We start from the raw sequence: 25,157 nt of genomic DNA on the forward strand, positions 1-25,157 counted from the left end.
GTGGGAGGAGCCAAAGGAGAAATTATTAAGAGTAAGGACTAATTCCGCTAGACGGAGCAGAGTGGTGGTAGAGGGGAACTGATTAGGTCTGGAATCCAAAAAGAAACGTAGAGCTTTGAGACCTTCCTGTTGGGGAATGGAAGTATGTAAGGACTGGACATCCAAATTTAATTCCACATCCCATTCCCATTCTGACATGTCTATCCACGGCCTCCTCTACTGTAAAGATGAAGCCACACTCAGGTTGGAGGAACAACACCTTATATTCCGTCTGGGTAGCCTCCAACCTGGTGGCATGAACATCGACTTCTCTAACTTCCACTAGGCCCCACCTCCCCCCTCGTACCCCATCTGTTACTTATTTTTATGCACACATTCTTTCTCTCACTCTCCTTTTTCTCCCTCTGTCCCTCTGAATATGCCTCTTGCCCATCCTCTGGGTCCCCCCCCCTTGTCTTTCTTCCCGGACCTCCTGTCCCATGATCCTCTCGTATCCCCTTTTGCCTATCACCTGTCCAGCTCTCGGCTCTATCCCTCCCCCTCCTGTCTTCTCCTATCATTTTGGATCTCCCCCTCCCCCTCCAACTTTCAAATCCCTTACTCACTCTTCCTTCAGTTAGTCCTGACGAAGGGTCTCGGCCTGAAACGTCAACTGCACCTCTTCCTACAGATGCTGCTTGGCCTGCTGCGTTCACCAGCAACTTTGATGTGTGCTGGTTGGACACAGGTATAAGATCAGGAGAGATTGAAAAGGGACATCAGAGGGCAGTTTCCTTATGCAAAGGATGGTGTACGTTTGAAATTATGGTTGAGGTGGTCCCATCAGTAAAATTTAAAAATCTTCCAGGTTAAGTACATGTATAGAAGGTCAAAGGGCCATGGGCCAAACATAAGCAGATGGGACCATTTCCCTGCAGAATAGATTCAGTGTGGATGAGTTGGGCCAAGAGGTCTTGTTTCTGTACCGTATGACTCCGAGACTGCATATACTGGGATCTGGAGAAACAATGTGTTGGAGGAAAACAGGAGCAGCAGACAAGAGACAGGAACTGTTGAAATCCTGGAACAGGACACTGAAAAATCCAGGGCAGGTTTGGCGGGGGGGGGGGGGGGGGAAGGCACCACCGACCAATCATAAGACCACAAGACCTTAAGATATAGGAGCAGAATTAGACTTTTTGGCCCATCGACCCAGCATTACCATTTCATCAATTTCCTGCCATCTCCTCATAACCCTTCATGCCCTAACTAATCAAGAATCTATCAAGCTCTCACTTAAATATACCCAATGATTTGACAGTTACCTGTGGCAACAAATTCCACAGACGGACCACTCTCTGGCTAACGAGATTCCTCCTCATCTCTGTTCTAAAAGGACATATCTCTATTCTGAGGCTCTACTCAGGGGTCAGGGCTGGTGGGGATGGGGTTACCACTGCCCAATCAGGTGTCAGGGCGGGTGCTGGGGGCACACAATGACCAATCTGTGGTCAGGACGGGTGAGAGGGCACCCACCCACCAGTCAGAGCTCAGACTGCCGTGGGGGGCACCCACCAACCAATCAGAGGTCAGGGCGGCTAAGGGGGCACCCACCGACCAATCAGAGGTCAGGGCGGCTAGGGGGCACCCACCGACCAATCAGAGGTTAGGGTGACTGGGGGGGGCAGCTCCCACCGACCAATCACAGGCCCCAGGCGAAGGCATGGCCTGAACCTTACAGGCCACGGCTGCACTTTCCCACCTAAATACCCGCCCTGTCGCTGGCGAAGGTTGCCAATCGAATTACACCCCCTCCACGACCGCAGGCCCGCCGTCTTTACCTCAGTGAGAAACACCTTGAAAGCCTCCTCCCCGCTGGATTCCGTCGCGGGCGCTGCTTTACCCGCCGGTGTTCCACTACACGTCGCCATCTTGCCTCCTCCTCCTCCACCGCCCAGCCCGCTCCTGGAGGGCCACGTGACCTACGTAGCCGACCCTTGACCCGGCGCATGACGGCGTTTGATTGACAGTCACTTGCAGGTTGCCTCCCTCCGCCGGGTCTCTGCTGAAACCGGAGCGAGGACGTTGCAAGAATTCCCACTCATTTCGCCCCTTCTTACTGAGCAATCGATCGGCAACGAACGAGAGAAGCTGACGCCAGGGCTCCGAGGAACCCAAGCAATTGAAATATGAGCTGAGGGCCAGACTGCACACAATGGGCCGAAGGGCCGTGCTCTCGGTTGCTACGATGACTATAATTCAAGGCTACTCAACATTCAGCAATAAGCTCTAACGTTTCCCTGCCGATATCTCTGTCCTTTGGCTTGCGGTCCACAATTTATCGCTCAGATGGAAATCAGAAATACTACAATCACCGGCATATGACGTGCGCTTTGTTGACTTTGCGGCTTCGGTACAATGCAGTACGTAATAATAGAAAAAAACTGTGAATTGTAGTGAGTATATAATAGTTAAATAAGTAAAGCAAAAATAAAAAAGTAGTGAGGTGGTGTTCATGGGTTGAATGTTCATTCAGAAACCTGATGATAGGGGAAGAAGCTGTTCCTGAATCGTTGAGTGTGTGTGCCTTCAGGCCCCTGTACCTCGTCCCTGATTGTATCAATGAGAAGAGGTTATGCCTGGGTGATGGGGGTCCTTACTGATGGATGCCGCCTTTTTTGAAGCATCGCTCCCTGAAGATGTCCTGGATACTACGGAGGCTAGTGCCCATGAGCTGATTAAATTTACAACTTTCTGCAGCTTATTTTGAGCCTGTACAGTAGCCCCCATGCCACCCCCCCCCACACACACACACACCAGACGGTGATGCAGCCAGTTAGAAAGCTCTCTACGGTACATCTGTAGAAATTTGCAATTGTCTTTGGTGACATACCAAATCTCCTCAAACTCCTAAAGAAATGTAGCCGCTGTTGTGCCTTCTTTGTAGCTGCATCAATATGTTGGGACCAGGTTAGATCCTCAGATATATTAGCACCCAGGAAGTTGGAATTGTTCACTCTCTCCACTCCTGATCCTGCTATGAGGACTGGTGTGTGTTCCCTCATCTTACCCTTCCTGAAGTCCACAATTAGTTCTTTGATCTTACTGACATTGAGTGCATGGTTATTGTTGCGACACCACTCAACTAGTTGATATATCTTGCTCCAGTACTATGTCACTTGCGGCTGAAGCTTCTAAATTTTCACAACATAAGAGAATAAAGAAGATTCTCTTCATCGGAGTCCCCATCTGAAGATTGTGCCCCAGAGTGTCTACTTTCCAGTTCGTGGACAGTATAGTCACAGCATAGAATCCAGTGGTTTTTTTTCAGTACTTTATTGAAATTTCTCACTCAACTAAATCCCATTATCATAATTCCTCAATCATAATTGTCATTTCGCTCTCCTTAGACAGTAACCCTAAAAGTTCAACGTTCATTTATTATCAAAGTATGTATACGTTTTACAACCTTGAGATTCGTCTCCTTACAGGCAGCTATAATAGAAGAAGCCATTAAAAGAACACCGACAAACACCCAAGTGTGCAGAGAACAAAATCATGCAAGCAATAAAAATAAGCAAAAAGCATTCAGAACTAAAGGGAGACCATAGACACAAGGCCCGGAGCAAACCCCACAGTCTCAGTTCAGCACATGGTGGAGTAAACGTCGTGGAGCCCACAGAAACAAAGCCCAGAGCAGCGAGCAAAACTGGTCTAGTTCCGACACCCTGCCTTTTCAATCCATCTGACCTGGCATTCGGCTCCTCCTCTGGGAGATATTGAAAGTAAATGGCTGAAAGGCAAACCATTGTCAGTTTTAGGTTAATCTAAAACTGGAAACCTAGTCTGTTAGACACCTAAGTTCACAGTACTGTCACCCTGAGATTCGTTTTCTTGCGGGCATTCACAAACATAGTGGGCACGCTTTGTTGGTGCCAGAATGTGTGGTGATATTTGCGGACTGTCCCCAGCACATCCTTGGACAGCCTGCAAATATCACCACACATTCTGTAGAAAAATATGCCAAGAACAATCGTGGTCAAGGACTGTGATCGCCCACATCATAGGGCACGGTGCAAAGTGATGATGTCATATGACATGGCGCATAATGATGATGACAATGATGAATAAAGGTAGCAAATAAATGCCCACTATGTTTGTTAATGCCTGCAAGAAAACATCCTAGGATGTGCTGGTTGTTGATACAAGAGGAGCATTTTGCTGTATGTTTTGATGTATGTGCATGTGAATCGGAATCATTTTGAAGAAAAGTCTCCATCAGCAACTTTGTGCCCTCTAGAGCTGTCTTTTGGGAGTTTGCACCTTCTCTCCGGCCAGCCCGGCCTTATTTGCTACGTTTAATCATCATCATCATTATGTGCCATGTCATATGACATCATCACTATGCACCGTGTCCTATGACGTGGGCGATCACGGTCCTTGACCATGACTGTTCTTGGCAAATTTTTCTACAAAAGTGGCTTGCCATTGCCGCCTTCTGGGCAGAGTCTGAAGAGACTGGTGGCCCCAGCCTTCATCAATAATCTTCAGAGATTGACTGCCCCACCCACACTGTCGCATGCAAATGGCTACTTGGAGCCACACGTGAGAGCCGAGCGTCCGATAGGGACCAAAGCTGGGCAAGCTGCCCAGACTGGACACGACAAGCCCTTTCACCAGAGGTACTACCCCTCCCTGGACACCCCATACACCATCTGCATCTCTACTGTCCAGATACTTACATAGACATTGTTAACCACTATTCCTGGCACCTCATTCCAAAATGCACAACTTGGCAGGTACTGCCAAGTTCTGGAGTGTAATGGGCTGGATTAATCAGACCCAGTAGACCCAAACAATTCGAGTATGATGTCTGTAATTTGTCAAGTAGGGTGCCGTGCACAATCCTGATTTGATGGAGACGGACGTGAGAGCACTGAGGAACATCTGGTGAAAGTTCTGAAATGCCTGCTTCACTGCCGCTGCTACCGTGTGGTCCAGAACCTCCAGAGGGAAAGGCCCCGAGTCCTTGGCTTTGCTTGTTGCTCGACAGCCAGGGCAGGGTCAAAGGATGGTGGTTGGAGGCTCGAAGTTTTCGGACGGACTCAGAATCCGCTGCGGTCAGGTGCTTCCAATGTTGCTGCATCGGCAAGTTTGCAGCGCTTGGAAGTTCATGGCAGGGAGAGTTTCTCCCTTCTGCCGCCTGCGTGAGATGATGAGGCTATCGGGACTTTGAGACTTTTTTTTTACCATGCCCATGGTCTGCTCTTTATCAAATTATGGTATTGCTTTGCGCTGTTGTAACTATATGTTATAATTATGTGGTTTTGTCAGTTTTAGTCTTGGTTTGTCCTGTGTTTTCTTGTGATATCATTCTGGAAGAACATTGTATTATTTTTAATGCATGCATTTCTAAATGACAATAAACAAGGACTGAGTGTCCTCATAAACTAATCTAATCTAATCTAAATACTGCGTAGTAAGTTAAAGATTACAGGGCTCACGATCCTTAGCCTCCGCTTGGTCATTCCCATCATCGGGGAATTGATTGTCGCTGTTGTTGGGGGGAGCTCCGAATTCCAACTCGTGAAATCACCCTGGGTCCATCCTAGGCATCGCGATTCCTCGGTCTAGGTGAAGTCCCAAGGACCAAGCAAAAGGTGCCCCAATAAATAGGGGTCCAATCCACAAGCATTGAGAGACATGCAGAGACAGATAAACTCTTTTGGTCTCTTGCCACCAGTTCCTGAGGCCAAAAAAATAATCCAGCTGTTATCAGCAAACGGGTGTCATGTTGAAGTTGTATAGGACATTGGTGAGGCCCAGGTTGGAGTATTGTGTGCAGTTTTGATCACCGACCCACAGAAAAGATGTAAATAAGGTTGACAGAGTACAAAGGAAATTTACAAGGATGTTGTCAGGTCCAAAGGACCCAAGGTTATAAGGGGACATTGAGTAGGTTAAGACTTTATTCCTTGGAATGTGGAAGATTGAGAGGAGATTTGATAGAGGTGTACAAGATTATGAGGGGTATTGATAGAGTAAATGCAAGCCAGCTTTTTCCACTGTTTGGGTGGGACTACAACCAGAGGCCATGGGTTAAGGGTGAAAGGTGAAAAGTTAACGGGAACATGAGGAAAAACTTCTTCACTCAGTGGTTCATGAGAGTGTGGAACAAGCTGCCAGCACCACGAGAGCTCGATTTTAATGTTTAAGAGAAGTTCGGGTTGGTATGGAAGGTATGGGTGCAGGTCGATGGGAGGAGGCAGTTTAAATGGTGTAGCATGGACTAGATGGACGAAGGGCCTGTTCCTGTGCTGTGATTTTCTATGACTCTATTTAACAAATCTCTGATATCAGGGATGTGATGTCGAGGCTCTATAAGGCACTGGTGAGACCTCACATGGAGTACTGTGGGCAGTTTTGGTCTCCTTATTTAAGGAAGGATGTACTGACGTTGGAGAGGGTACAGAGGAAATTCACTAGAATGATTCCGGGAATGAGAGGGTTAACATATGAGGAACGTTTGTCCACTCTTGGACTGTACTCCTTGGAGTTCAGAAGAATGAGGGGAGACCTCATAGAAACATTTCAAATATTGAAAGGCATGGACAGTGTGGATGTGGCAAAGTTGTTTCCCATGATGGGGGAGTCTAGTGCGAGAGGGCATGACTTAAGGATTGAAGGGCGCCCATTCAGAACAGAAGTGCGAAGAAAGTTTTTTCATCAGAGGGTGGTGAATCTATGAAATTTGTTGCCACGGGCAGCAGTGGAGGCCGAGTCATTGGGTGTATTTAAGGCAGAGGTTGATCGGTATCTGAGTAGCCAGGGCATCAAAGGTTATGGTGAGAAGGCAGGGGAGTGGGACTAAATGGGAGAATGGATCAGCTCATGATGAAATGGCGGAGCAGACTCGATGGGCCGAATGGCTGACTTCTGCTCCTTTGTCTTATGGTCTTAGCAAACCTACAGTGTTTAACTTGTACAGACACCTGACATGTTGCAAGCTCACAAAGAGTTAATGTCACTTGGAATTCTTCAGCCTTTCATCTAATATTTTTACAAAATTTAATACACCACCACGCAATGGGACACAGGAGACGGCAGCCACAGGAATCTGGAGCAGCATACAATCTGCGGAGGAATACAGCAGGTCGAGCAGCAAGTGTGGGAGTGAGGGAAATGTCAATGTTGTCAAATTCTTACCAGCCCAGCTTAATGTTTGGCGAGTTTAAGTGAAGTAGTAGACGCAGTACACAGGATGATCTGACAGAAATAGAATGCAGGAAAAGCTGTAACAGAGATGTGGTCAACAATCTGTCCCCCATATCTTTTAAATCTCTCATCTTTGATTTTCAATCTATGCCAGCATGCCCTCCCTGGGAAAAAGACAGCGCTTGCCTTCAATTTAATCTACTTTTGCCGAACCACTTAATTCCGTGCAACACACACAAAACGCTGGGGAACTCAACAGGCCAGGCAGCATCCATGGTGAAGAGCAAACAGTCGACGTTTCGGGCCAGTCTCGGCAGAACTGGAAAGCTAGAGAGGTCAGAGTAAGAAGGTGGGGGCAGGAGAGGAGGAAGTCCAGGGTGACAGCTGATGGGTGAAACCAGGAGAGGGGGAGGGGGTAAAGGAAAAAGCAGGAAAATTGAGAGGTGAAAGAGATAAAGGGCTGGAGAAGGGGGAATCTGATGGGAGAGGATAGTGCAGCTTTGGGCCTGTACTCAGTGGAATTTGGGAGAACCTCATTAAAACCTATGAAATGTGGAAAGGACTCCTGTAACACACTGTAAGGTTTCACTGCGAATGTAATGGTTTCTCTGTAGCAGCAACGTTTGGGTTATGACTGGAGATAATGGGGTTTTGGAAGGTGGAGACTACCCAATGAGAGAAATGCTGTTCTTTCTTGTGAGCTGGAAGAGAGATCTTCGCCGTCTTTTGCTGGGGAGAGATGACGAGAGAAGACGTGAATGGAGGGAGTTGGTAGACTGCCAGACGGAATAGACGTGGAGTGAGGGTCCGAAGGTCAGCGGTGATCGGAGGAGATTGACGGATGAACGGCCTTATCAGTGAGCTCCAACATTGCACATTAGACTGTTTCATGAGAATGGGCCTTTTTCTTTTTTTGTTTTCTTTACTAACCATATAAAGCTCAATCGTTTAATCACATATTGAGTACTGTTTGTTATTTCGTGGTACTGATTTGTAACGGGACACATCGTGCAGCATCCACCCAAACAAGATTTCTTAAGTTTGGCTGGGCCGGGGACAAATCACCCCCTATACTAAGCCTCTAGCCGAAGCGGGAGTTACACTAGATAAGGTGGATGTGGAGGTGATGTTTCCTATGGTGGGACTGTCCAGAACTGGAGGATAAGCCTCAAAATTGAGGGGCAACTCTTTAGAACAGAGGTAAGGAGGGATCTTCTGAGCCACAGAGTGAATCAGTGGAATGCTGTGCCACAGGCGGTTGAGGAGGCCAAAACTGCGTACATTTAAAGTGAAAATTGATAAGATTCCTGATTGGTCAGGGCATCAAAGGTTATGGTGAGAAGGCAGGTGTATGGGGTTGAGTGGGATCCAGGAGCAGCCATGTTGGAATGGCAGAGCAGACTCAAAGGGCTGAATGGCCTAATTCTGCTCCTATGTCTTAAGGCCTAAGACCATGGAAGAAAGGGAAGGAAGAGGAACAGCAGAGGGAGGTGGTGGGCAGCTAAGGTGAGAGAGGAAAATAGGAATGGGGGAATGGTGAAGGAGAAGGGGACATTCCCCAAATAATACTAAAATCAGACACTTCACCTCAAGACTGAAGAGGCTATAGGGAACTGTAGATTGAGGGGTAGAGAGGTGAACAGAAAGGAGGGGAACAGCTTTATTTGTCACTCATCCAGGATGTCTCAGAGCTGCTGCAGAAGATTCTCAAGAGGGAGGGCGAGCAGCCAGAGGCAGAAAAGCTGTTCTTCATCTCATGTTTTTGATACTGGTTGCTTATTTATTTATTTATTATTAATATTTCTTCCTTTTTGTACTTGCACAGTTTGTTGTCTCTTGCGCTCTGATTGAACACCCAGGTTAGTGTGGTCTTCTGTTGTTATGTTATGGTTGTTATTCTATGATGGATTTATTGAGTATGCCCGCAAGAAAATGAGCCTAGGGGTTGTATCTGTTACTTTGATAATAAACTTACTTTGGACTTTGGAACATACGGTGAAATGTTTTGCCTGCATCAAATCGTATCAGTGATGATCGTGCCAGGGTAACCCGCAGGTGCCACCACAACATAGCAACCCAGAGCTTACCAACCCTAACCCATACTTCTTGGGAATCAGAGGAACCCCACGCGGTATTGGGGAGGAACGTACAAACTCCTTACAGACAGCGCTGGGAATTCAATTCCCTATCCTACAGCTGGCGCTCTAATAGCACGATGCTGACCACTGCAGCAGCTGATGAGTTGACCTAGCCTCTTTCTGTGAGTCTGCTCCAGGAATTCCCAACCCTTTTGATGCCATGGACCCCCACCATTAACCGAGGGCTTTGTGGTCTACTCAATGAACTTGCTTTCCATAAACCGAAAAATTTTAGATACACATTTCCCTGTTCCTGCTTATGGTGGTAACATTTCAAAAGGGCATGATAAAACTGAAAGTCTCTTCTATTGAATGCTTACAATATCTATGCGTGCGTTAGTATTTTTAATATCGGCAGTTAAACTGCACTTCAAGTTAACTTCAAGTAAGATCCATTGGCTGTAAACGTAGTGGATCAGCTGACCTGGCACTCCTGACCCACCGCCAACGGGATCCCACCACTAAGCACATCTTTCCCTCCACCCCCTCTCTCCGCTTTCCGCAGGGATCGCTCCCTACGCGTCTCCCTTGTTCATTCGTCCCCCCCATCCCTCCCCACCAATCTCCCTCCCGGCACTTATCCTTGTAAGCGGAACAAGTGCTACACATGCCCTTACACTTCCTCCCTCACCGCCATTCAGGGCCCCAGATAGTCCTTCCAGATGAGGCGACCCTTCACCTGTGAGTTGGCTGGGGTGATATACTGCGTCCAGTGCTCCCGATGTGGCCTTCTATATATTGGCGAGACCCAACGCAGACTGGGAGATCGTTTCGCTGAACACCTACGCTCTGTCCGCCAGAGAAATCAGGATCTTCCAGTGGCCACACATTTTAATTCCATGTCCCATTTCCATTCTGATATGTCTATCCACGGCCTCCTCTACTGTAAAGATGAAGCCACACTCAGGTTGGAGGAACAACACCTTGTATTCCGTCTGGGTAGCCTCCAACCTGATGGCATGAACGCTGACTTCTCAAACTTCTGTTAATGCCCCACGTCCCCCTCATACCCCATCTGTTAATGCCCCACGTCCCCCTCATACCCCATCCGTTATTTATTTATATACACACATTCTTTTTCTCTCTCTCCTTTTTCTCCCTCTGTCCCTCTCATTATACCCCTTGCCCATCCTCTGGGCTTCTCCCCTCCCCATTTTTTTCTCCCTGGGCCTCCTGTCCCATGATCGTCTCATATCCCTTTTGCCAATCACCTGTCCAGCTCTTGGCTCCATCCCTCCCCCTCCTGTTTTCTCCTATCATTTCAGATCTCCCCCTCCCCCTCCCACTTTCAAATCTCTTACTAACTCTTCCTTCAGTTAGTCCTGACGAAGGGTCTTGGCCTGAAACGTCGACTGTACCTCTTGCTAGAGATGCTGCCTGGCCTGCTGTGTTCACCAGCAACTTTTATGTGTGTCTCCTGACCCAGAACTTCGTGTTTAGTATTCTGGCAATACTTGTTACAGCCACTTGATGGCGCTGTGCGTGGATGACACCGCAACAACAGCTTTCACAGACCCGGATTCCGAAAGTGGCAAAACATATTGAGCAACACACACAAAATGCTGGAGGAACTCAGCAAGTCAGGCATCATCTGTGGAGGGCAACAAACACTTGACGTTTTGGGCTCAGACTCTTTATCAGAACATGGAAAGGATAGAGGCAGAAGCCAGAATAAGGCGACGTGTGGGGGAGAGGGAGGGCGAGTCTAATACAAGTAGGCAGGTGATAGGTGAAAAGAGAAAGATTATTATTACTTGTCACAAATAAATCGAAACATTGAAGTGAAGTGCGTTGTTTGCATCGAATTAAATCAGCGAGGATTGTACTGGGCAGCCCACAAGCAGTGTCACATTTCTGACGCCAATGCAGCATGCTCACAACTCACTAGCCCTAGCAGTGCGCCTTTGGAATACGAGAGGACACCAGAGTACCAAGGGGAAGCCCACGCGGTCACAGGGAGTACGTACAAACTCTTTACTGACAGTGGTGGGAACGGAACCCCAATTGTCCATCACTGACTCTGTCCTTGCAAAATTCTCCCCTTCTCTTTCTGAGTGTTGATATCATGGGTTTGAAAGGTGTCAAACTCGATGAATATCTGTAAGATAAAAGGTAAATGGGCTAAATGCAGGCAAAAGCTCGGTCGGCATGGACCAGGTAGACGGAAAGGCCTCTTTCTGTTCCGTATGGCTCTGTGACTTCATGCACGTGCAAGGGCCCTACATGGGAATCTTGCATAAAAATGTTTGATAGATCAAAGCTTATGATCCAAAATATCTACGGAGAGAAATAAAGAGTTGATGTTTCAGGCCGAGACCCCTCATCAGGTAAGATGGCGACGCGTTCAATTGCGGTGGCTTTTACGGGGATCAATGAAAGGTGCTGTTCTCATGTGAACAAAGTCACCGGAGAGAAGTACTGGTAGATATGAAGCAGTCTCCGTATTCAACAAAATTAGATACAGCAGGCATCAGATGGAGACCCGTTCGGAGGAAGAAGGTCTGCCTCACCCAACACTACACAACATTTTATGTGCTAAAGATCAAAGGACAATTCCATATTTACAATCCATCCACAATGCTTTCCTTTGAACTACACACAACCTTCACACCCCCCGCTTCGTGCCCACACACTACGAACACCAAAACGCATTTTAATCAGCATTGTCTGGCCTTCCCATTAACTGTGATTCACAGTTTTAGGAACCCATTGTTCAGAGTTGCATTTTAAATTTAATCTACAGTCCATATTCAGATCTGTAGGTTGGTGGTTAAGGTTATTTGCCCCCCCCCCAAACACTCTAACAGTGCTATTGTCATTTTTAAACTTTTTTTTATGATTGCAAGATCCTGCTAGATATTAAGAACTTAAAGTACTACCCCATCAGCGAGCTGCTCATTGGTGGAGAAACTGAAGGAGATGCGTCTCGTGCTGCTGACTGCATTGGAAGAGGCATACACTCTAATAGAGAGTGACTGTCTTGGTCACTTTAATTGTGATTGCAAGGCTCTTTTTGACATTGTTAATGTGGAAGTTTGATTCACTGATTTATTGGCAGATAGCAGCGGTGGAAGGCAGGGGAGTTGCGTGGCCTTGGTCGTGTGTGAGGACTGGGCCCCAAGCTGCGGTGTCACCTGTTTACAGCCGCCAAGAGAGCAGCGTCAGAGCCGGTGCGCTCCACCAGGGCGGGGAGTGGCATGGCATCCAGGCTGGAGATGGTGCTGCCCCTCAGTGTTGACTCAGCAGAAGGCATGCTGTATTGTGGTCAACTGCAGATTTCTGCGGCATTCGTGGCTCAGGTCTGGACTATTTTTTTTACATGGCTGCATCTTACTGATACCTTTATGTGCTTGCTATCTTGCATGTGCTATACATGTTTTGTGCCATGTGTGACTGTTGGTACTGTATTTTGCACCTTGGAGCCAGAGTAACACTGTCTCGTTTGGCTGTATTCACAGGTATTCATGCATGGTTGAATGACCATTAAACTTGAATTGAAGGATCTTGCCCTGAAACCTCACCTCTTTATTCCTCTTCATTGATGCTGCCTGACCTGCTGAGTTCCTCCAGCAGCTCATGTGTATTACTCTGGATGCCTGGCATCTGCAGAATCTCTTGTGTCTATGATGGTCAAGAGTTTGATTAATGTGGATACAAGGAACTGCAGATGCTGGAACTTGGAGCAATCACCCCTCTGCTGGAAGAACCCATTCCACTGAACATCACCCGTGGGAGTACAGGGATTGAAACCTCGATTAATATCTGTTGAAGTGTGAACAGCTTTAATTGGGAAAGAGAGCCAGACAGATTATTGTGGACGCAACGCGGCATGTTGTGGCATCTGCTCTGCCCAAGACTACAAGCAACCACAGAGAGCTGTGGACACAGCCCAGCGTAACATGGGAACCAACCTCCCCTCCATGGACTCCATGCAAGATATTCTCTCTTCTCCACTCTTCCTTTGGGCAGAAAATACAAAAGCCCCACAAGTGTGTACCACCAGGCTCATAGCCAGCTACTACCCCTCTGTTATAAGACTACAGAATGGTTCCCCAGTACAGTAAGATGGGCTCCTGACCTCACAATCTACCTTGCTATGATCTTGCTACCTTGTTATCCAACTGCACTGCACTTTCTCTGTACCTGCTGCACTTTATTCTGCATTCTGCTGATTTCCTTCAACATTTTCTGCATTATGTTATTGTCTTACCTCATTGCACTGCGGTAAGTAGTGTGATTGGTCAGTATAAAACAAACTCATTCGTAAGGCCAGTGATGTTGTGAGGATGGAACTGGACTCTCTGACAGTGGTGTCTGAAAAGAGGATGCTGTCTAAGTTGCATGCCATCTTGGTCAATGTCTCCCATCCACTACATAATATACTGGGTGGGCACAGGAGTACATTCAGCCAGAGACTCATTCCACTGAGATGCAGCACAGAGCGTCATAGGAAGTCATTCCTGCCTGTGGCCATCAAACTTTACAACTCGTCCCTTGGAGGGTCAGACAGCCTGAGCCAATAGGCTGGTCATAATTTACTGGCATAATTTACATATTACTATTTAACTGTTTATGGTTCTATTACTATTTATTATTTATGGAGCAACAGTAACGAAAACCAATTCCCCCCCCGGGGATTAATAAAGTATGACTATGACTATAAATGGTCCCGTGATTAGGCTAGGGTTAAATCGGGGTTGCGGGCCTCAAAGGGCCCGAAGGGCCTGTTACGCGCTGTATCTCAATAAATAATCAATGGATCTGTTATGGACAGGGTGCAAGGCAAGTTTTTCACTGTAGTATGTAATTGTGACAATAATAAACCATATCCGATTCCAAGATTGGGAATCTCCTGCTGAAGATCCATGGGGTTATTACAGGTGATCAAGATGCCAGAAAAGGTGGAATGAAACTATGATAAAATTCGAATTATCTGGCGAAGAGGCGTGGTTTAATCAGGCTAGGCAAATGAGGAGGGGCGAGGCTTAACGAGGCCGGGCCGGGTGGCGGGGCGTGGCTTAATCAGGCTAGGCAAATGAGGAGGGGCGGGGCTTAACGAGGCCGAGCCGGGTGGCGGGGCGCGGCTTAATCAGGCTAGGCAAATGAGGAGGGGCGGGGCTTAACGAGGCCGGGCCGGGTGGCGGGGCGTGGCTTAATCAGGCTAGGCAAATGAGGAGTGGCGGGGCGTGGCTTAAGAGGGTTAGTCGGAGGGGCGGGACATGCCCTGGCCAGACAGAATCTTCCGGCAAGCACTGCGCGCTCCTGCCCTTATTGGTACGCCGGTGGTCACCTGGCCCGACACTCGGACGCCGCAAGGGCATCAGTCATGGCGCGTTTGTTGCTGTCGGGGCGGATGGCGCTGGGTCGGCAGCTGCGGAACTACGGCGACAGCAGCCAGGTAACCGCGGGGGGCTCCAAGGCCGGGGCAGGAGCCCTGGCTCACCTCCCTTGTCGTAACGCAATCACCTGGCGTGGGAGAGGGTGAAGCGGCGTGAAGGCCAGGGTAGTGGGTGAGAGGACGGCAGGGGTGGTGGGGAAGGGTCGGCCTGAAGGGGAGGGTAGTAGGCGAGAGGACAGCGGCGGTGGGGACGGTCGGCCTGAAAGGGTGGGGCGGGGGAATGTTGTTTGAGGGAGGGGTGACTTGAAAAATCAAAGTGCACTCAGAGGGGCGAGGGGACGCGTCATTAATGTGTAATTGTGTTATTTTTATTTAGCTGGGAGAACTGGGAAAAGGAGCCGGCAAGGGTGGTGGTGGTGGAGGAACCATTAGAGAAGCGGGAGGTGCTTTTGGTACCAGACAAGCTGCTTTAGAAGAGAAGTATTTCAAGTAAGTCTTTTGCAATCTTGTTCACGGGCTCTTGTCTATATTTGGGCCCTTCTGACTGGTTGTTATGGTATAATTGAGTATTTAATGGTTAAGTTTTTAATTCGAGTAACAAATTAGGAGCCCTTGAGTTGAAAGAAGCAATTACCTGAAATTTATAAACTCTACAGCAGGTAATTTAGTTGTCCGTAAGTGGTGTAAACATTGCTTGTGATGATCTTTGACTAATTCTGTACAGTCAATTTTGTTGTCATCCATCATTAAGGACTCCCATCACCTTGAATATGCCTTCTCATGGTTACAATCAAGGAGGAGGTACAGGAGCCTAAAGACTCTCACTGAATGATTCAGGAACAGCTTCTCCTCTACCATCCAATTTCTGAATGGACATTAAACCCATGAACACTGCCTCACTACTTTTTTATTTTTGCAGTAAATGTAACTATTCAATATATGTACTTGCTGTAATTCAGTTTTTTTTAGTTATGTGTTTATTGCATTGTCCTACTGCCACAAATACACAAACTTTACGACATATGGCAGCGATGTTGAACCTGATTCTGACTCAGGTTCTTAGACTTGAAATGTGCAGGATTCCCTAAAGGTTAACTTGCAGGTTGAGTTGGTGATAAGGAAGCAAATGTAATGTCAGCATCCATTTCCAGAGGACTAGAATATCAAAGCAGGAATGTAATGCTGAGGCTTTAAAGTGCTCAGTGCAAAAATATAAAATTGCTATAAATTATAAAATAGTACCAAAAGAAACTGTAATGAAGTAGTGTTCATGGACATCTGGTGGAAGGGAAGAAGGTGTGTCTAAGTCATTGAGTATGGGTTTTTATATTGATGGTCCAAAGAGGTTTTGTTTTCGCATTCATTATACAGGTGTCTATGGGTAAAATGAACTTTGAAATATGTTTTTTTCTGAAAGGTGGTTTGGTGTGTTTTCGTGCAGTGAAATTGTTGTAAGCCTGGCCATTCTAACTTGCTTTATAAATGCTGTTTATTGGGATACAGTGCAGAATAGGCCCTTTTGGCCCTTCGAGCCGCGCTGCCTAGTTTAATCCTAATCACAGGACAATTTACAGTGACCAATTAACCTATCAACAGGTACATCTTTGGACTGTGGGAGGAAACCGGAGCACCCGGAAGAAACCCACACAGTTACGGGGGAAGACATACAAACTCATTACAGATTTTGTACTATGAGAAAGGGAAAACTGTACTTTCACTGATCATTGAATGGTTTGGGTAATTACTAGTGTCGTCCTTGGTCATTCTTCCTCTGCACCTAATCAAGCTTGGCTTTCCTTGCATTTAAATTTTTTTTAAAAATCAGGATTTAACCCTTATTGGGACTGCCAACAGGGCATTCCTGAACAATAGGAATTCTGCAGATGCTGGAAATTCAAGCAACACACATCAAGGTTGCTGGTGAACACAGCAGGCCAGGCAGCATCTCTAGGAAGAGGTACAGTCGACGTTTTAGGCTGAGACCCTTGGTCAGGACTTCGGTTAGTCCTGATGAAGGGTCTCTGCCTGAAACGTCGACTGTACCTCTTCCTAGAGATGCTGCCTGGCCTGCTGCGTTCACCAGCAACTTTGATGGGCATTCCTGATCTGGGTGGCAGAATTTATGGCGTGTTTGTGGATGATACAAAGATGGGTGGAGGGGCAGGTAGTGCTGAGGAAGCAGAGAGGCTGCAGAAGGACTTCGACAGGTTCGAAGAATGAGTAGAGAAGCGGCAGATGGAATACAGTGTCAGGAAGTGTGTGGTCAAAGTGCAGATTCCCTAAAAGTTAACTCAGGTTGCATCAGTAGCAAGGAAGGCAAATGCAACACCAGTATTCATTTCCAGAGGACTAGAAAATAAAAACAAGAATGTAATGCCGAGGCTTTAAGACATTGGTCAGACCACATTTCAACTATTATAGGCGGTTTTTGGCCCCTTATCTCAGAACTGATGTGCTGGGTTTGGAGAGGGTCCAAAGAAAGGTTGCAAGATTGATCCCAGCAACGATGGGGTTAATGTATGAGGAGCGTTTAGGAGAATGAGGGGGGGTCTCATTGAAATCTATCCAACATTGAAAGGCCTAGATAGAGTGGATGAGGTCATGTTTGCAATATTGAGAGTCTAAGCCCAGGAGACATCCCTTTAGAACAGATATGAGGAGGAATTTCTTTAGCCAGAGTGGTGAATCTCTGGAATTCAGCAATGGCAGCCAAGTCATTGGGTAGATTTAAAGTGGAGGTTGACAGGTAAGGGTGACAAAGCTTGTAGGTAGAAGGTAGGAGAATAGAGTTGAGGGGGAAATTAAATCAGTCATGATTGAATGGTAGAGTAGACTCAATGGGCCAAATGGTCTAATTCTGCTCCTGTGTCTCATGATCTTGTTCTTTGAATTCCTGGTGCCCTTTCCTTTCTGTTCCGAACATCTACCATGCTATCCCACCCTTGTACTGAAACCAAGATGTATTTGCATTCTCTATTATAAATGTACTTATTCTCAATTTATGCAATAGGTATGTTCCTCAATAATTTTATCTGCATCCCTGTGGGTAATTTTGGCCTCAGTGTTAAACAATGCTTCAAATTTTTACCTCATTGAAATATTTCTCTTTTGGCTTAGTCACCATCTACATTTTTAATAATGCAATTTGAGTAATATTGCTGCTGTACTGTCAGTTTAGGTATGATAAACATAGAAAAGTACAGCACAAAACAGGCTCTTTGGCCTATTTTGTCCCTGCCTTTTCTCATCGAACTGCACCAGGGCCATAGTCCTCCTTACCTCTGTCATCCATGCACTTATCCAAACTTCTCTTAATTTCATGTGCAAGCTGGCAGCTCATTCCACACTCCCACCACCCTTTCAGTGAAGAAATTTCCTGTCATGTTTCCCTTAAACTTTTCACCATTCACCCTTAACCCATGACCTCTAGTTGTCCTATTCAACTTCAGTGGCAAAATTACCCCTCATAATTTTGTATACCCCCTGTAACCCCCTCACTGGGCTTGTATGCAAACTTGGCTGGCTGGGTCCTCTGCTTACAGCCATGTGACTCAGCGATGAGAAGACCACCTTTTATAAACTATAGATATTTAGGGTGGGTAAGAGTTGGGGTTCAACCAAACAGGAACATCATGATCCAATTAAAGAAACCTCGATTTGAACATGCTGTGTAAATACTGCCCATACAAGTATCAGTTGGCAAGAAATAACAACTTGGATACCGCATTAAATTATAAAGAAAGTATATTTACTAATTTTGGCTAATATCAAACAAGTATTGGGGAAAAAGAAAATAGTTGGGCCCATTACAGTTAAACCAGTCCAATGTGCACGTAGCCATTGGAGCTAGTCCTTTCCAAGACTCTGTATTCGGGGTATATTTCTTGTGCACTGCACTTGGTCTCTGTGAAAGCCCCCACCACAATTTCAAACTCCCCTTGAAATCCATCTGTCTTTTGTATTGCCCTTACGCTTTGGAGCTATTCATCTGCACAAAGCACTTCTTACAATGGGGACTATTCAGCAGCATCTTCCCTTTTGTCCCGCTCCACGGCTCCCGCCAAAAGACCCCAAACCGCACTACCGTCCATCACAAGACTTTCTCTGCGCTGCTGTCTAGAACTTTCTCCAGATCCCACCATCCTAATTGGCTAACAGCTTTCCAAAGTTGAACAGGGCACACTGCTTTTGCAGAAAACTGCTAAAATGAAATGCCTTCTAAGGAATATAGTCTTAAATGATTCAATCTTTCCATATAATTCAGGTCCTCCTGACATAGCAACACCATTGTAAATTTTCTCTGTACTCATTCAGCCTTAATGACATCTTTCCTGTAAGTAGGTAACCAAAACTGCGCAAATACTCCAAATTGGACCTCACCAATGTCTTGTGCAACTTCAATGTACCTGTATTCAAATACATTTATATGATTATATATGTCTATTATATACTATATCTCATTCCACCGAGATGCAGCACAGAGCGTCATAGGAAGTCATTCCTGCCTGTGACCATCAAACTTTACAACTCCTCCCTTGGAGGGTCAGACACCCTGAGCCAATAGGCTGGTCCTGGACTTATTTCATAATTTACTGGCATAAATTACATATCACTATTTAACTATTTATGGTTCTATTACTATTTATTATTTATGTGCAACTGTAATGAAAACCAATTTCCCCCAGGATCAATAAAGTATGACTATGTTATATAAATGTATATACTTAAATGACAATAAGCTTGACTGGATTTATGAAGGCAAATGTACCAAGAGGTTTATTTATGACCCTGTCTACCTGTGACACCACTTTCAGTGAATTATGGACCTGAGTTCCCAGATACTTCTGTTCTGCAGCACTCCTCAGTGCCCTACCATTCTCTGTGTCAGACCTGTGTAGATTAACTTTCCTATGGATTTGCTATAAAATCTGAAACAATAGACTATGTATGTAAGACCAGTTGAGCAGACTGGTTTTATGATGGTCTCTATTCCAGTGTGTTTTGGTGTTAAGACATGTCCCCATGTGATGAAGGCTGACTCAATGTTATTTTTCAGGGAAAAGGAAAGAGATCAGATTGAAAATCTGAGGAAGCATCATCTGGAGGAGATTCAACACCACGAACGTGAGATCCAACGCTTGCAGGATGAGGTTAAACGTCACAAGAGCAAGATCAAGAAACTGAGGCTTAATGACATAGATGACTAGATGTTCTAATATTGTTTGGTTATCCATACATCGATCATGGGAGGGGTCAATTAATCTTTATGTAATCATGTTTGGCTGTACCAACTACATATCAATAAAGATGCCATCTGAATAAATTGTACTTTGGTCTTGTATGGAACATGAGCTTGCTGATTTTTTTCCCTGTATATAAAATCAAAAGCCTTGATCACTGCAAATTCATAAATTTTTTTTGAGATGCAGAATATGCCCCCTGGCCCTTTTGAGCCACGTGGCCCAGCGATCTCCCCCACCGATTTATCTGAGTCACAGGACAATTTACATTGACCAATTAACCTACCAGCTGGAAACCCATGCTGTCACGGAGAAAATGTACAAGCTGCTTTCAGGCAGCAGTGGAAAGGGAATGTATTTTTGCTTGCTTGAACATGATTTACATACAGTAACAAATGCATTTCCCCCATTCTGTGTGCAAATTTATTTTGGCCTCAAGCACGTACTGGTTGGAAAAAGACCCATCTGTGGTTTTCCATATCTTTTTATTCAAGGGGATCTTTTCTCATATACCAGGTTTCACTAGTAGAAATTGTTGCTGACCTGTGGGGAAGACACCATGGTCTACCCTCTCTCGTCCCCTCTGGTAAGATCATTTATTAGTATTTCTGGAATTAATGGTTGCTTAGTCCATGTGACTATGGGTATGGCCTTTGCTGGTAAAAGATAATCAACTCCATCTGTGTATGGTGCTGTTACAGAAATATATAGCTGTACCAAAAGGAAAGCTGATGTATGGTTTTTCACATAGTTCAGTGGTTCCACTGTAGTGTACAACCTGAAATTCCTGCTCTTTGCAGACATCCACAAAACAAGGAAGTAGTAAAGAATGTGTTGTGTATGTGGCCTGGTTACACAATAATGCTATTAATAAAAACGCTGGAGACGGGAGCTAAGTTTCATGGTTCTTTACTGGCAGAATCCAAACTCTGCACACACGTACAGATTAATACGTGCCTAGTAGCGCATTCAATGACATGTAACTAAAACATAAAGTAGTCCCTTATACTGTAGGCTATAAGGTACAGAATGAATGAGCGAAAACCATTAGAACCTGAAAGCCCCCCTCCCACACACAAACAGCAAAGTATTAACTCTCACCCCCAATTTGGTCCAGCAGGAAGCACCACCCATCATGCAGACAATAGCAAAGCCCCCGAAGAGACTATGATCTACGTCCATCAAAAACTGCAGTCCATAACCCAGCACTTTTGACATGTCTTGAGAGAGATGTGTCGCCCCTTCCACAGTGAGAGGAGACCAACAGCTCTGTTTCAATGTTACAGACTGCAGTGTCGCTTTTATTGAGAGTTTCTCTGACTTGAGAATTGGCAGCAAACTCTCACCTTCGAGAGGGACAGCAATATTGAAATGTACTGACTGTTCAGGTTTAATTAAATGAGTCTTAATTAAAACTTTAGTATTGATAGTTTTGCAGGATATACTCCTCAGACTTGGACTGTGGGCTTGGCTGGTAAGGACAGCATTAGAGCCTTGTGTTGAAGATCCATGTGCAATGATTTACGGAAAGAGCAAATTTTGACCCAGTGATAAGACCATAAATTATAGGAGTGGAATTAGGCCATTTGAGTCTACTCCACCATTTCATCACAGCTAATCCATTTCCCTCCCAGCCCCAATCTTCTGCCTTCTCCCCATGACCCTCACGCCCTGACTGATCGAGAATATCAGCTGCTGGCTTCAATATACTCAATGACTTGGCCCCCACGGCCACCTATGGCAATAATTTCCACAGATTCACCACTCTGTGACTAAAGAAATTCCTATTCATCTTTTTAAATGGATGTCCCTCTATTCTGAGGCCAAGTCCTCTGGTCTTGGACTCCCCCACCATTTGATACATCCTTTCCACATCCACTTTATCCAGGCCTTTCAATATTTGGTAGGTTTCAATGAGATATCCTTAATTCTTCTCAATTTATGTGAGTACAGGTCCAGATCCAGCAAACACACCTCAAATGATGAGCCTTTCAATCCCTGAATCATTTTTGTGAACCTCCTTTGAACTCCCTCCAATGTCAGCACATCCTTTCTTAGATAGTTCAAAACTGCTCAGGATGCTCCAAGTGAGACCTCACCAGTGCCTTATGAAGCCTCAACATTACATCCTGTTATATTCCAGTCCTCTTGAAATGAATGCTAATGTCGTATTTGCCTTCCCCACAACTGACCCAATCTGCAAAGTAACCTTCATGGAATCCTGCATGAGTATTCCCAAGTCCCTTCGCACATCAGATTTTTGAATTTTCTCTCCATTTTGAAAGTAGTCTACACTTTTATTTCTTCTCCCAAGGTGCATGACCATATACTTCCCAGCACTGTGTTCAGGTCTTGATCCAAAACTGTGCAAATACAGAAAGAAAAATAATACTAAATAAACAATAAATATTGAGAACAGGAGATGAAGAACACGTGCCCAAATTGATGATAGCCTTTTAAAAACTGCCGGTCTTCCATACAACCTTGCCCAGGCCAGTGCCCTGGAAACCTTCCAAGGCCCAAATCCATGGTCTCACGAGACTAATGGATGCCTATTACTATTTTAAAACCATGATAATTTTGAGTGGAGAATATCATTAATTAGTAAATTACTAATGAGACTGTAATAAATGAAGCACTTTAGAAAATCTGTTCAAAATTTATTATTAAGCTTTTTAAAAGAATTGAAAAATAATATTTCTAAATAGTCGTGTTATTGTAACCTTTTATTATCCAGATACTGATGTGTGCACCAGGTCTGTCAGAATTTCAAAACATATCATTCAGCATCCCATGTTCTTGCAACCATCAGGGATTCCCAACCTGGAGTTCATGGACCCCTCAGTTAATGATATAGGTCCATGGAATTCAAAAAGGCTGTGAACCCCCACTGGTATCAAGCCACTGTGAGATGTTTCCCATAAGACCATAAGATATAGGAGCAGAATTTGGCCATTTGACCCATCAATTCTGCTCTACCATTTCATCATGGCTGATCTATTCTTCCTCTCAGCCCCAGTCTCCAGCTTTTTCCCTGTTTCCTTTCATGCCCTGATCAATCAAGAATCTATCAACCTCTGCCTTAAATATATGTAAAGACTTGCCTTCCACAGCCACCTGTGGCAGCAAATTCCACAGATTCACTGCTCTCTGGCTAAAGAAATTCATCCTCATCTCCGTTCTAAAAGGGACACCACTCTATTTGGAGGCTGTGTCCTCTGGTCCTTGACATAGGAAGCATCCTCTCCACATTCATTCTATCAAGGCCTTTCAATATTCAATAGGTTTCAATTCTGAAACCATCCACCTGAACTCTAGTGAATACAGGCCCAGAGCCATCAAACACTCTTCATATGACAAGCTGTTCAAACCTGGAATCATTTTCATATTTCCCATGAAAACATCTCTCTGCTTTGGGTTTTCAAAACAATCATTAGCTGCTTTATTTGACAGTAAATATAGTCAATGGGTATCTTTTTATTGGGTGAGGTTTAAAGACTCAAGGGGCAACAATGCATGCCACAAGTCAACAAAATTTTTGCACGTGCCATAGGTTTGCCACTCCTGAATTAGATCAACCATAATCTTGAATGACAGAGCAAACTCAAGAATTGAAGTAGCCTACTTCTGCACCTAATTCAAATGGCAAAGAATTTGTGGCAGAAGTTTTATTATCTCATGTGTGGTGTGGGACAATGGACTTTGAAAAGAGTTGTTGCCTATTCCCAGTGATGCATCAGTGTAAATCAAATGCTCTGTTCAAAACGAGCCAAGAAACCAAAAGATCTGCTCTTGCAGCTGCCTTGCACTAACACCAGGTTGATAGTTCTGCAGTCTTTCCAGAATTCACACTGGCTCCCTGTTAGGAGTCCCCAGTCAAAGTGTGATGTGAGAGAGTTGAGAGGAAGCCCAGCAAAGACCTTGACTGCGATAGACTGTAAGAATATTCCCTCATAATTGTCGCGGGACTGTCAGTTTCCCTTTCATTTACACAAGCGAATGACGTCTTTAAATTCCTGTGGAATCGTCTCTTGTTGCCACAAGAGTTGGAAGAGCTGATGGAGCTTTTCTGTTGGCACTGTACCACCCTCCTTGTGGGCCTCAGCTGGTATTGCGTCTGACCCAGGTGCTTTGCCGCTAGAGAGCTGACGTATCTCTTTCTGGTTCGGCAGAACATCCATTGCTTCATTGACAGCAACTTCGTACAGGTAATCAACGGCTTCGTCAAAGGACGGTCCAGAACGCAGTTAAAGTGCTCAGCCCACCTATGAAGAATTTTCTCTTTATCCGTGGTCAGTGTGCTCCCATCAGCACTAAGGAGAGGGGAAGATCCTGATGATGTGGGGCCATAGACTTCCTTTAGTACAGTGTAGAAGTTCTTTAAATCATACCTACCTGCATAGGACTGGAGCTCGTCAGCCTTATTGCTCAGACAGGAATCCAGCATCTGGAGTAGTTTGTGTTGCACAGATCTTTGTATGTTATTGAAGGCATCCTTTTTTTGAGATGGACTTAGGGTCAGTGAGGAAAGCTCTGTGGAGATGATATTTTTAAGAGGCGGGAGGAGAAGAAGGCGGCGCGACACAGCGCACGCAGGCTCTCCGGTGAAATGGTATCGTATTTGTTAAATAGGGTAACGTGCACAATTCTGATTTGATGGAGACAGCTGTGAGAAGCACGGAAGAATATCTGGAGAAACTTCTGAAATGCCTGGTTCGCTGCCGCTGCTACTGTGCGATCAAGAATCTCCGGAAGAAAGGCCCCAAAATCCTCAGCTTTGCCTGCTGCTGGTGGCTGGGGCTGGGGTCGAAGCGTTGGGCAGAGATGGTGCTCAGTACTCGGTGTCAGAGGGCTGATCGGAGCTCGAAGTTTTCGGACGACTCAGAGTCGGACTGTGGTCGGGCATGGCAGGGAGAGTTTTCTTCCTTCTCCCGTCTGCGTGAGATGTGGGACTTTCGAGAGACTTTGAACTTTTTTTTACCCTGCTCATGGCCTGTTCTTCATCAAGTTACAGTATTGCTTGCACTGTTGTAACTGTATGTTATAATTATCTGGTTTTTGTCAGTTTTTCAGTCTTGGTCTGTCCTATGTTTCTGTGATATCACACCGGAGGAATATTGTATCATTTCTTAATGCATGCATTACTAAATGACAATAAGAGGACTGCGTGTCCTCATAATCTAATCTAATCATACAGCAGTTGTTTGATGCCGACATAGTTTTCATCTAATGAGTCCTTTCTTTCTG

The 25,157-nt window shown here is 45.5% G+C and overlaps 2 protein-coding genes across 2 annotated transcripts in view; one reads left to right on the forward strand and one right to left on the reverse strand.

The window, feature by feature from the left end:
• The window catches only part of dnajc8 (DnaJ (Hsp40) homolog, subfamily C, member 8), a 59,426-nt gene extending 57,474 nt beyond the window's left edge, over positions 1 to 1,952 (reverse strand). Inside the window, exon 1 of the mRNA XM_072246835.1 lies at positions 1,821 to 1,952. Within this exon, the coding sequence (XP_072102936.1) occupies positions 1,821 to 1,910 (90 nt within the window). The 5' untranslated portion in view covers positions 1,911 to 1,952. The remainder of the gene's footprint in view (positions 1 to 1,820) is intronic.
• A 12,624-nt stretch (positions 1,953 to 14,576) lies between these two features.
• Positions 14,577 to 19,993, forward strand: atp5if1b (ATP synthase inhibitory factor subunit 1b). Its single transcript, XM_072246197.1, has 3 exons — positions 14,577 to 14,730; positions 15,047 to 15,159; positions 19,727 to 19,993. The coding sequence occupies exons 1-3, from the start codon at positions 14,659 to 14,661 to the stop codon at positions 19,875 to 19,877; spliced, it is 336 nt and encodes a 111-aa protein (XP_072102298.1). The 5' UTR covers positions 14,577 to 14,658; the 3' UTR covers positions 19,878 to 19,993.
• The last annotated feature ends 5,164 nt before the right edge of the window (positions 19,994 to 25,157 follow it).

The sequence above is a fragment of the Mobula birostris genome, chromosome 29 (assembly GCF_030028105.1).
Source record: "Mobula birostris isolate sMobBir1 chromosome 29, sMobBir1.hap1, whole genome shotgun sequence".
NCBI lineage: Eukaryota > Metazoa > Chordata > Chondrichthyes > Myliobatiformes > Myliobatidae > Mobula > Mobula birostris.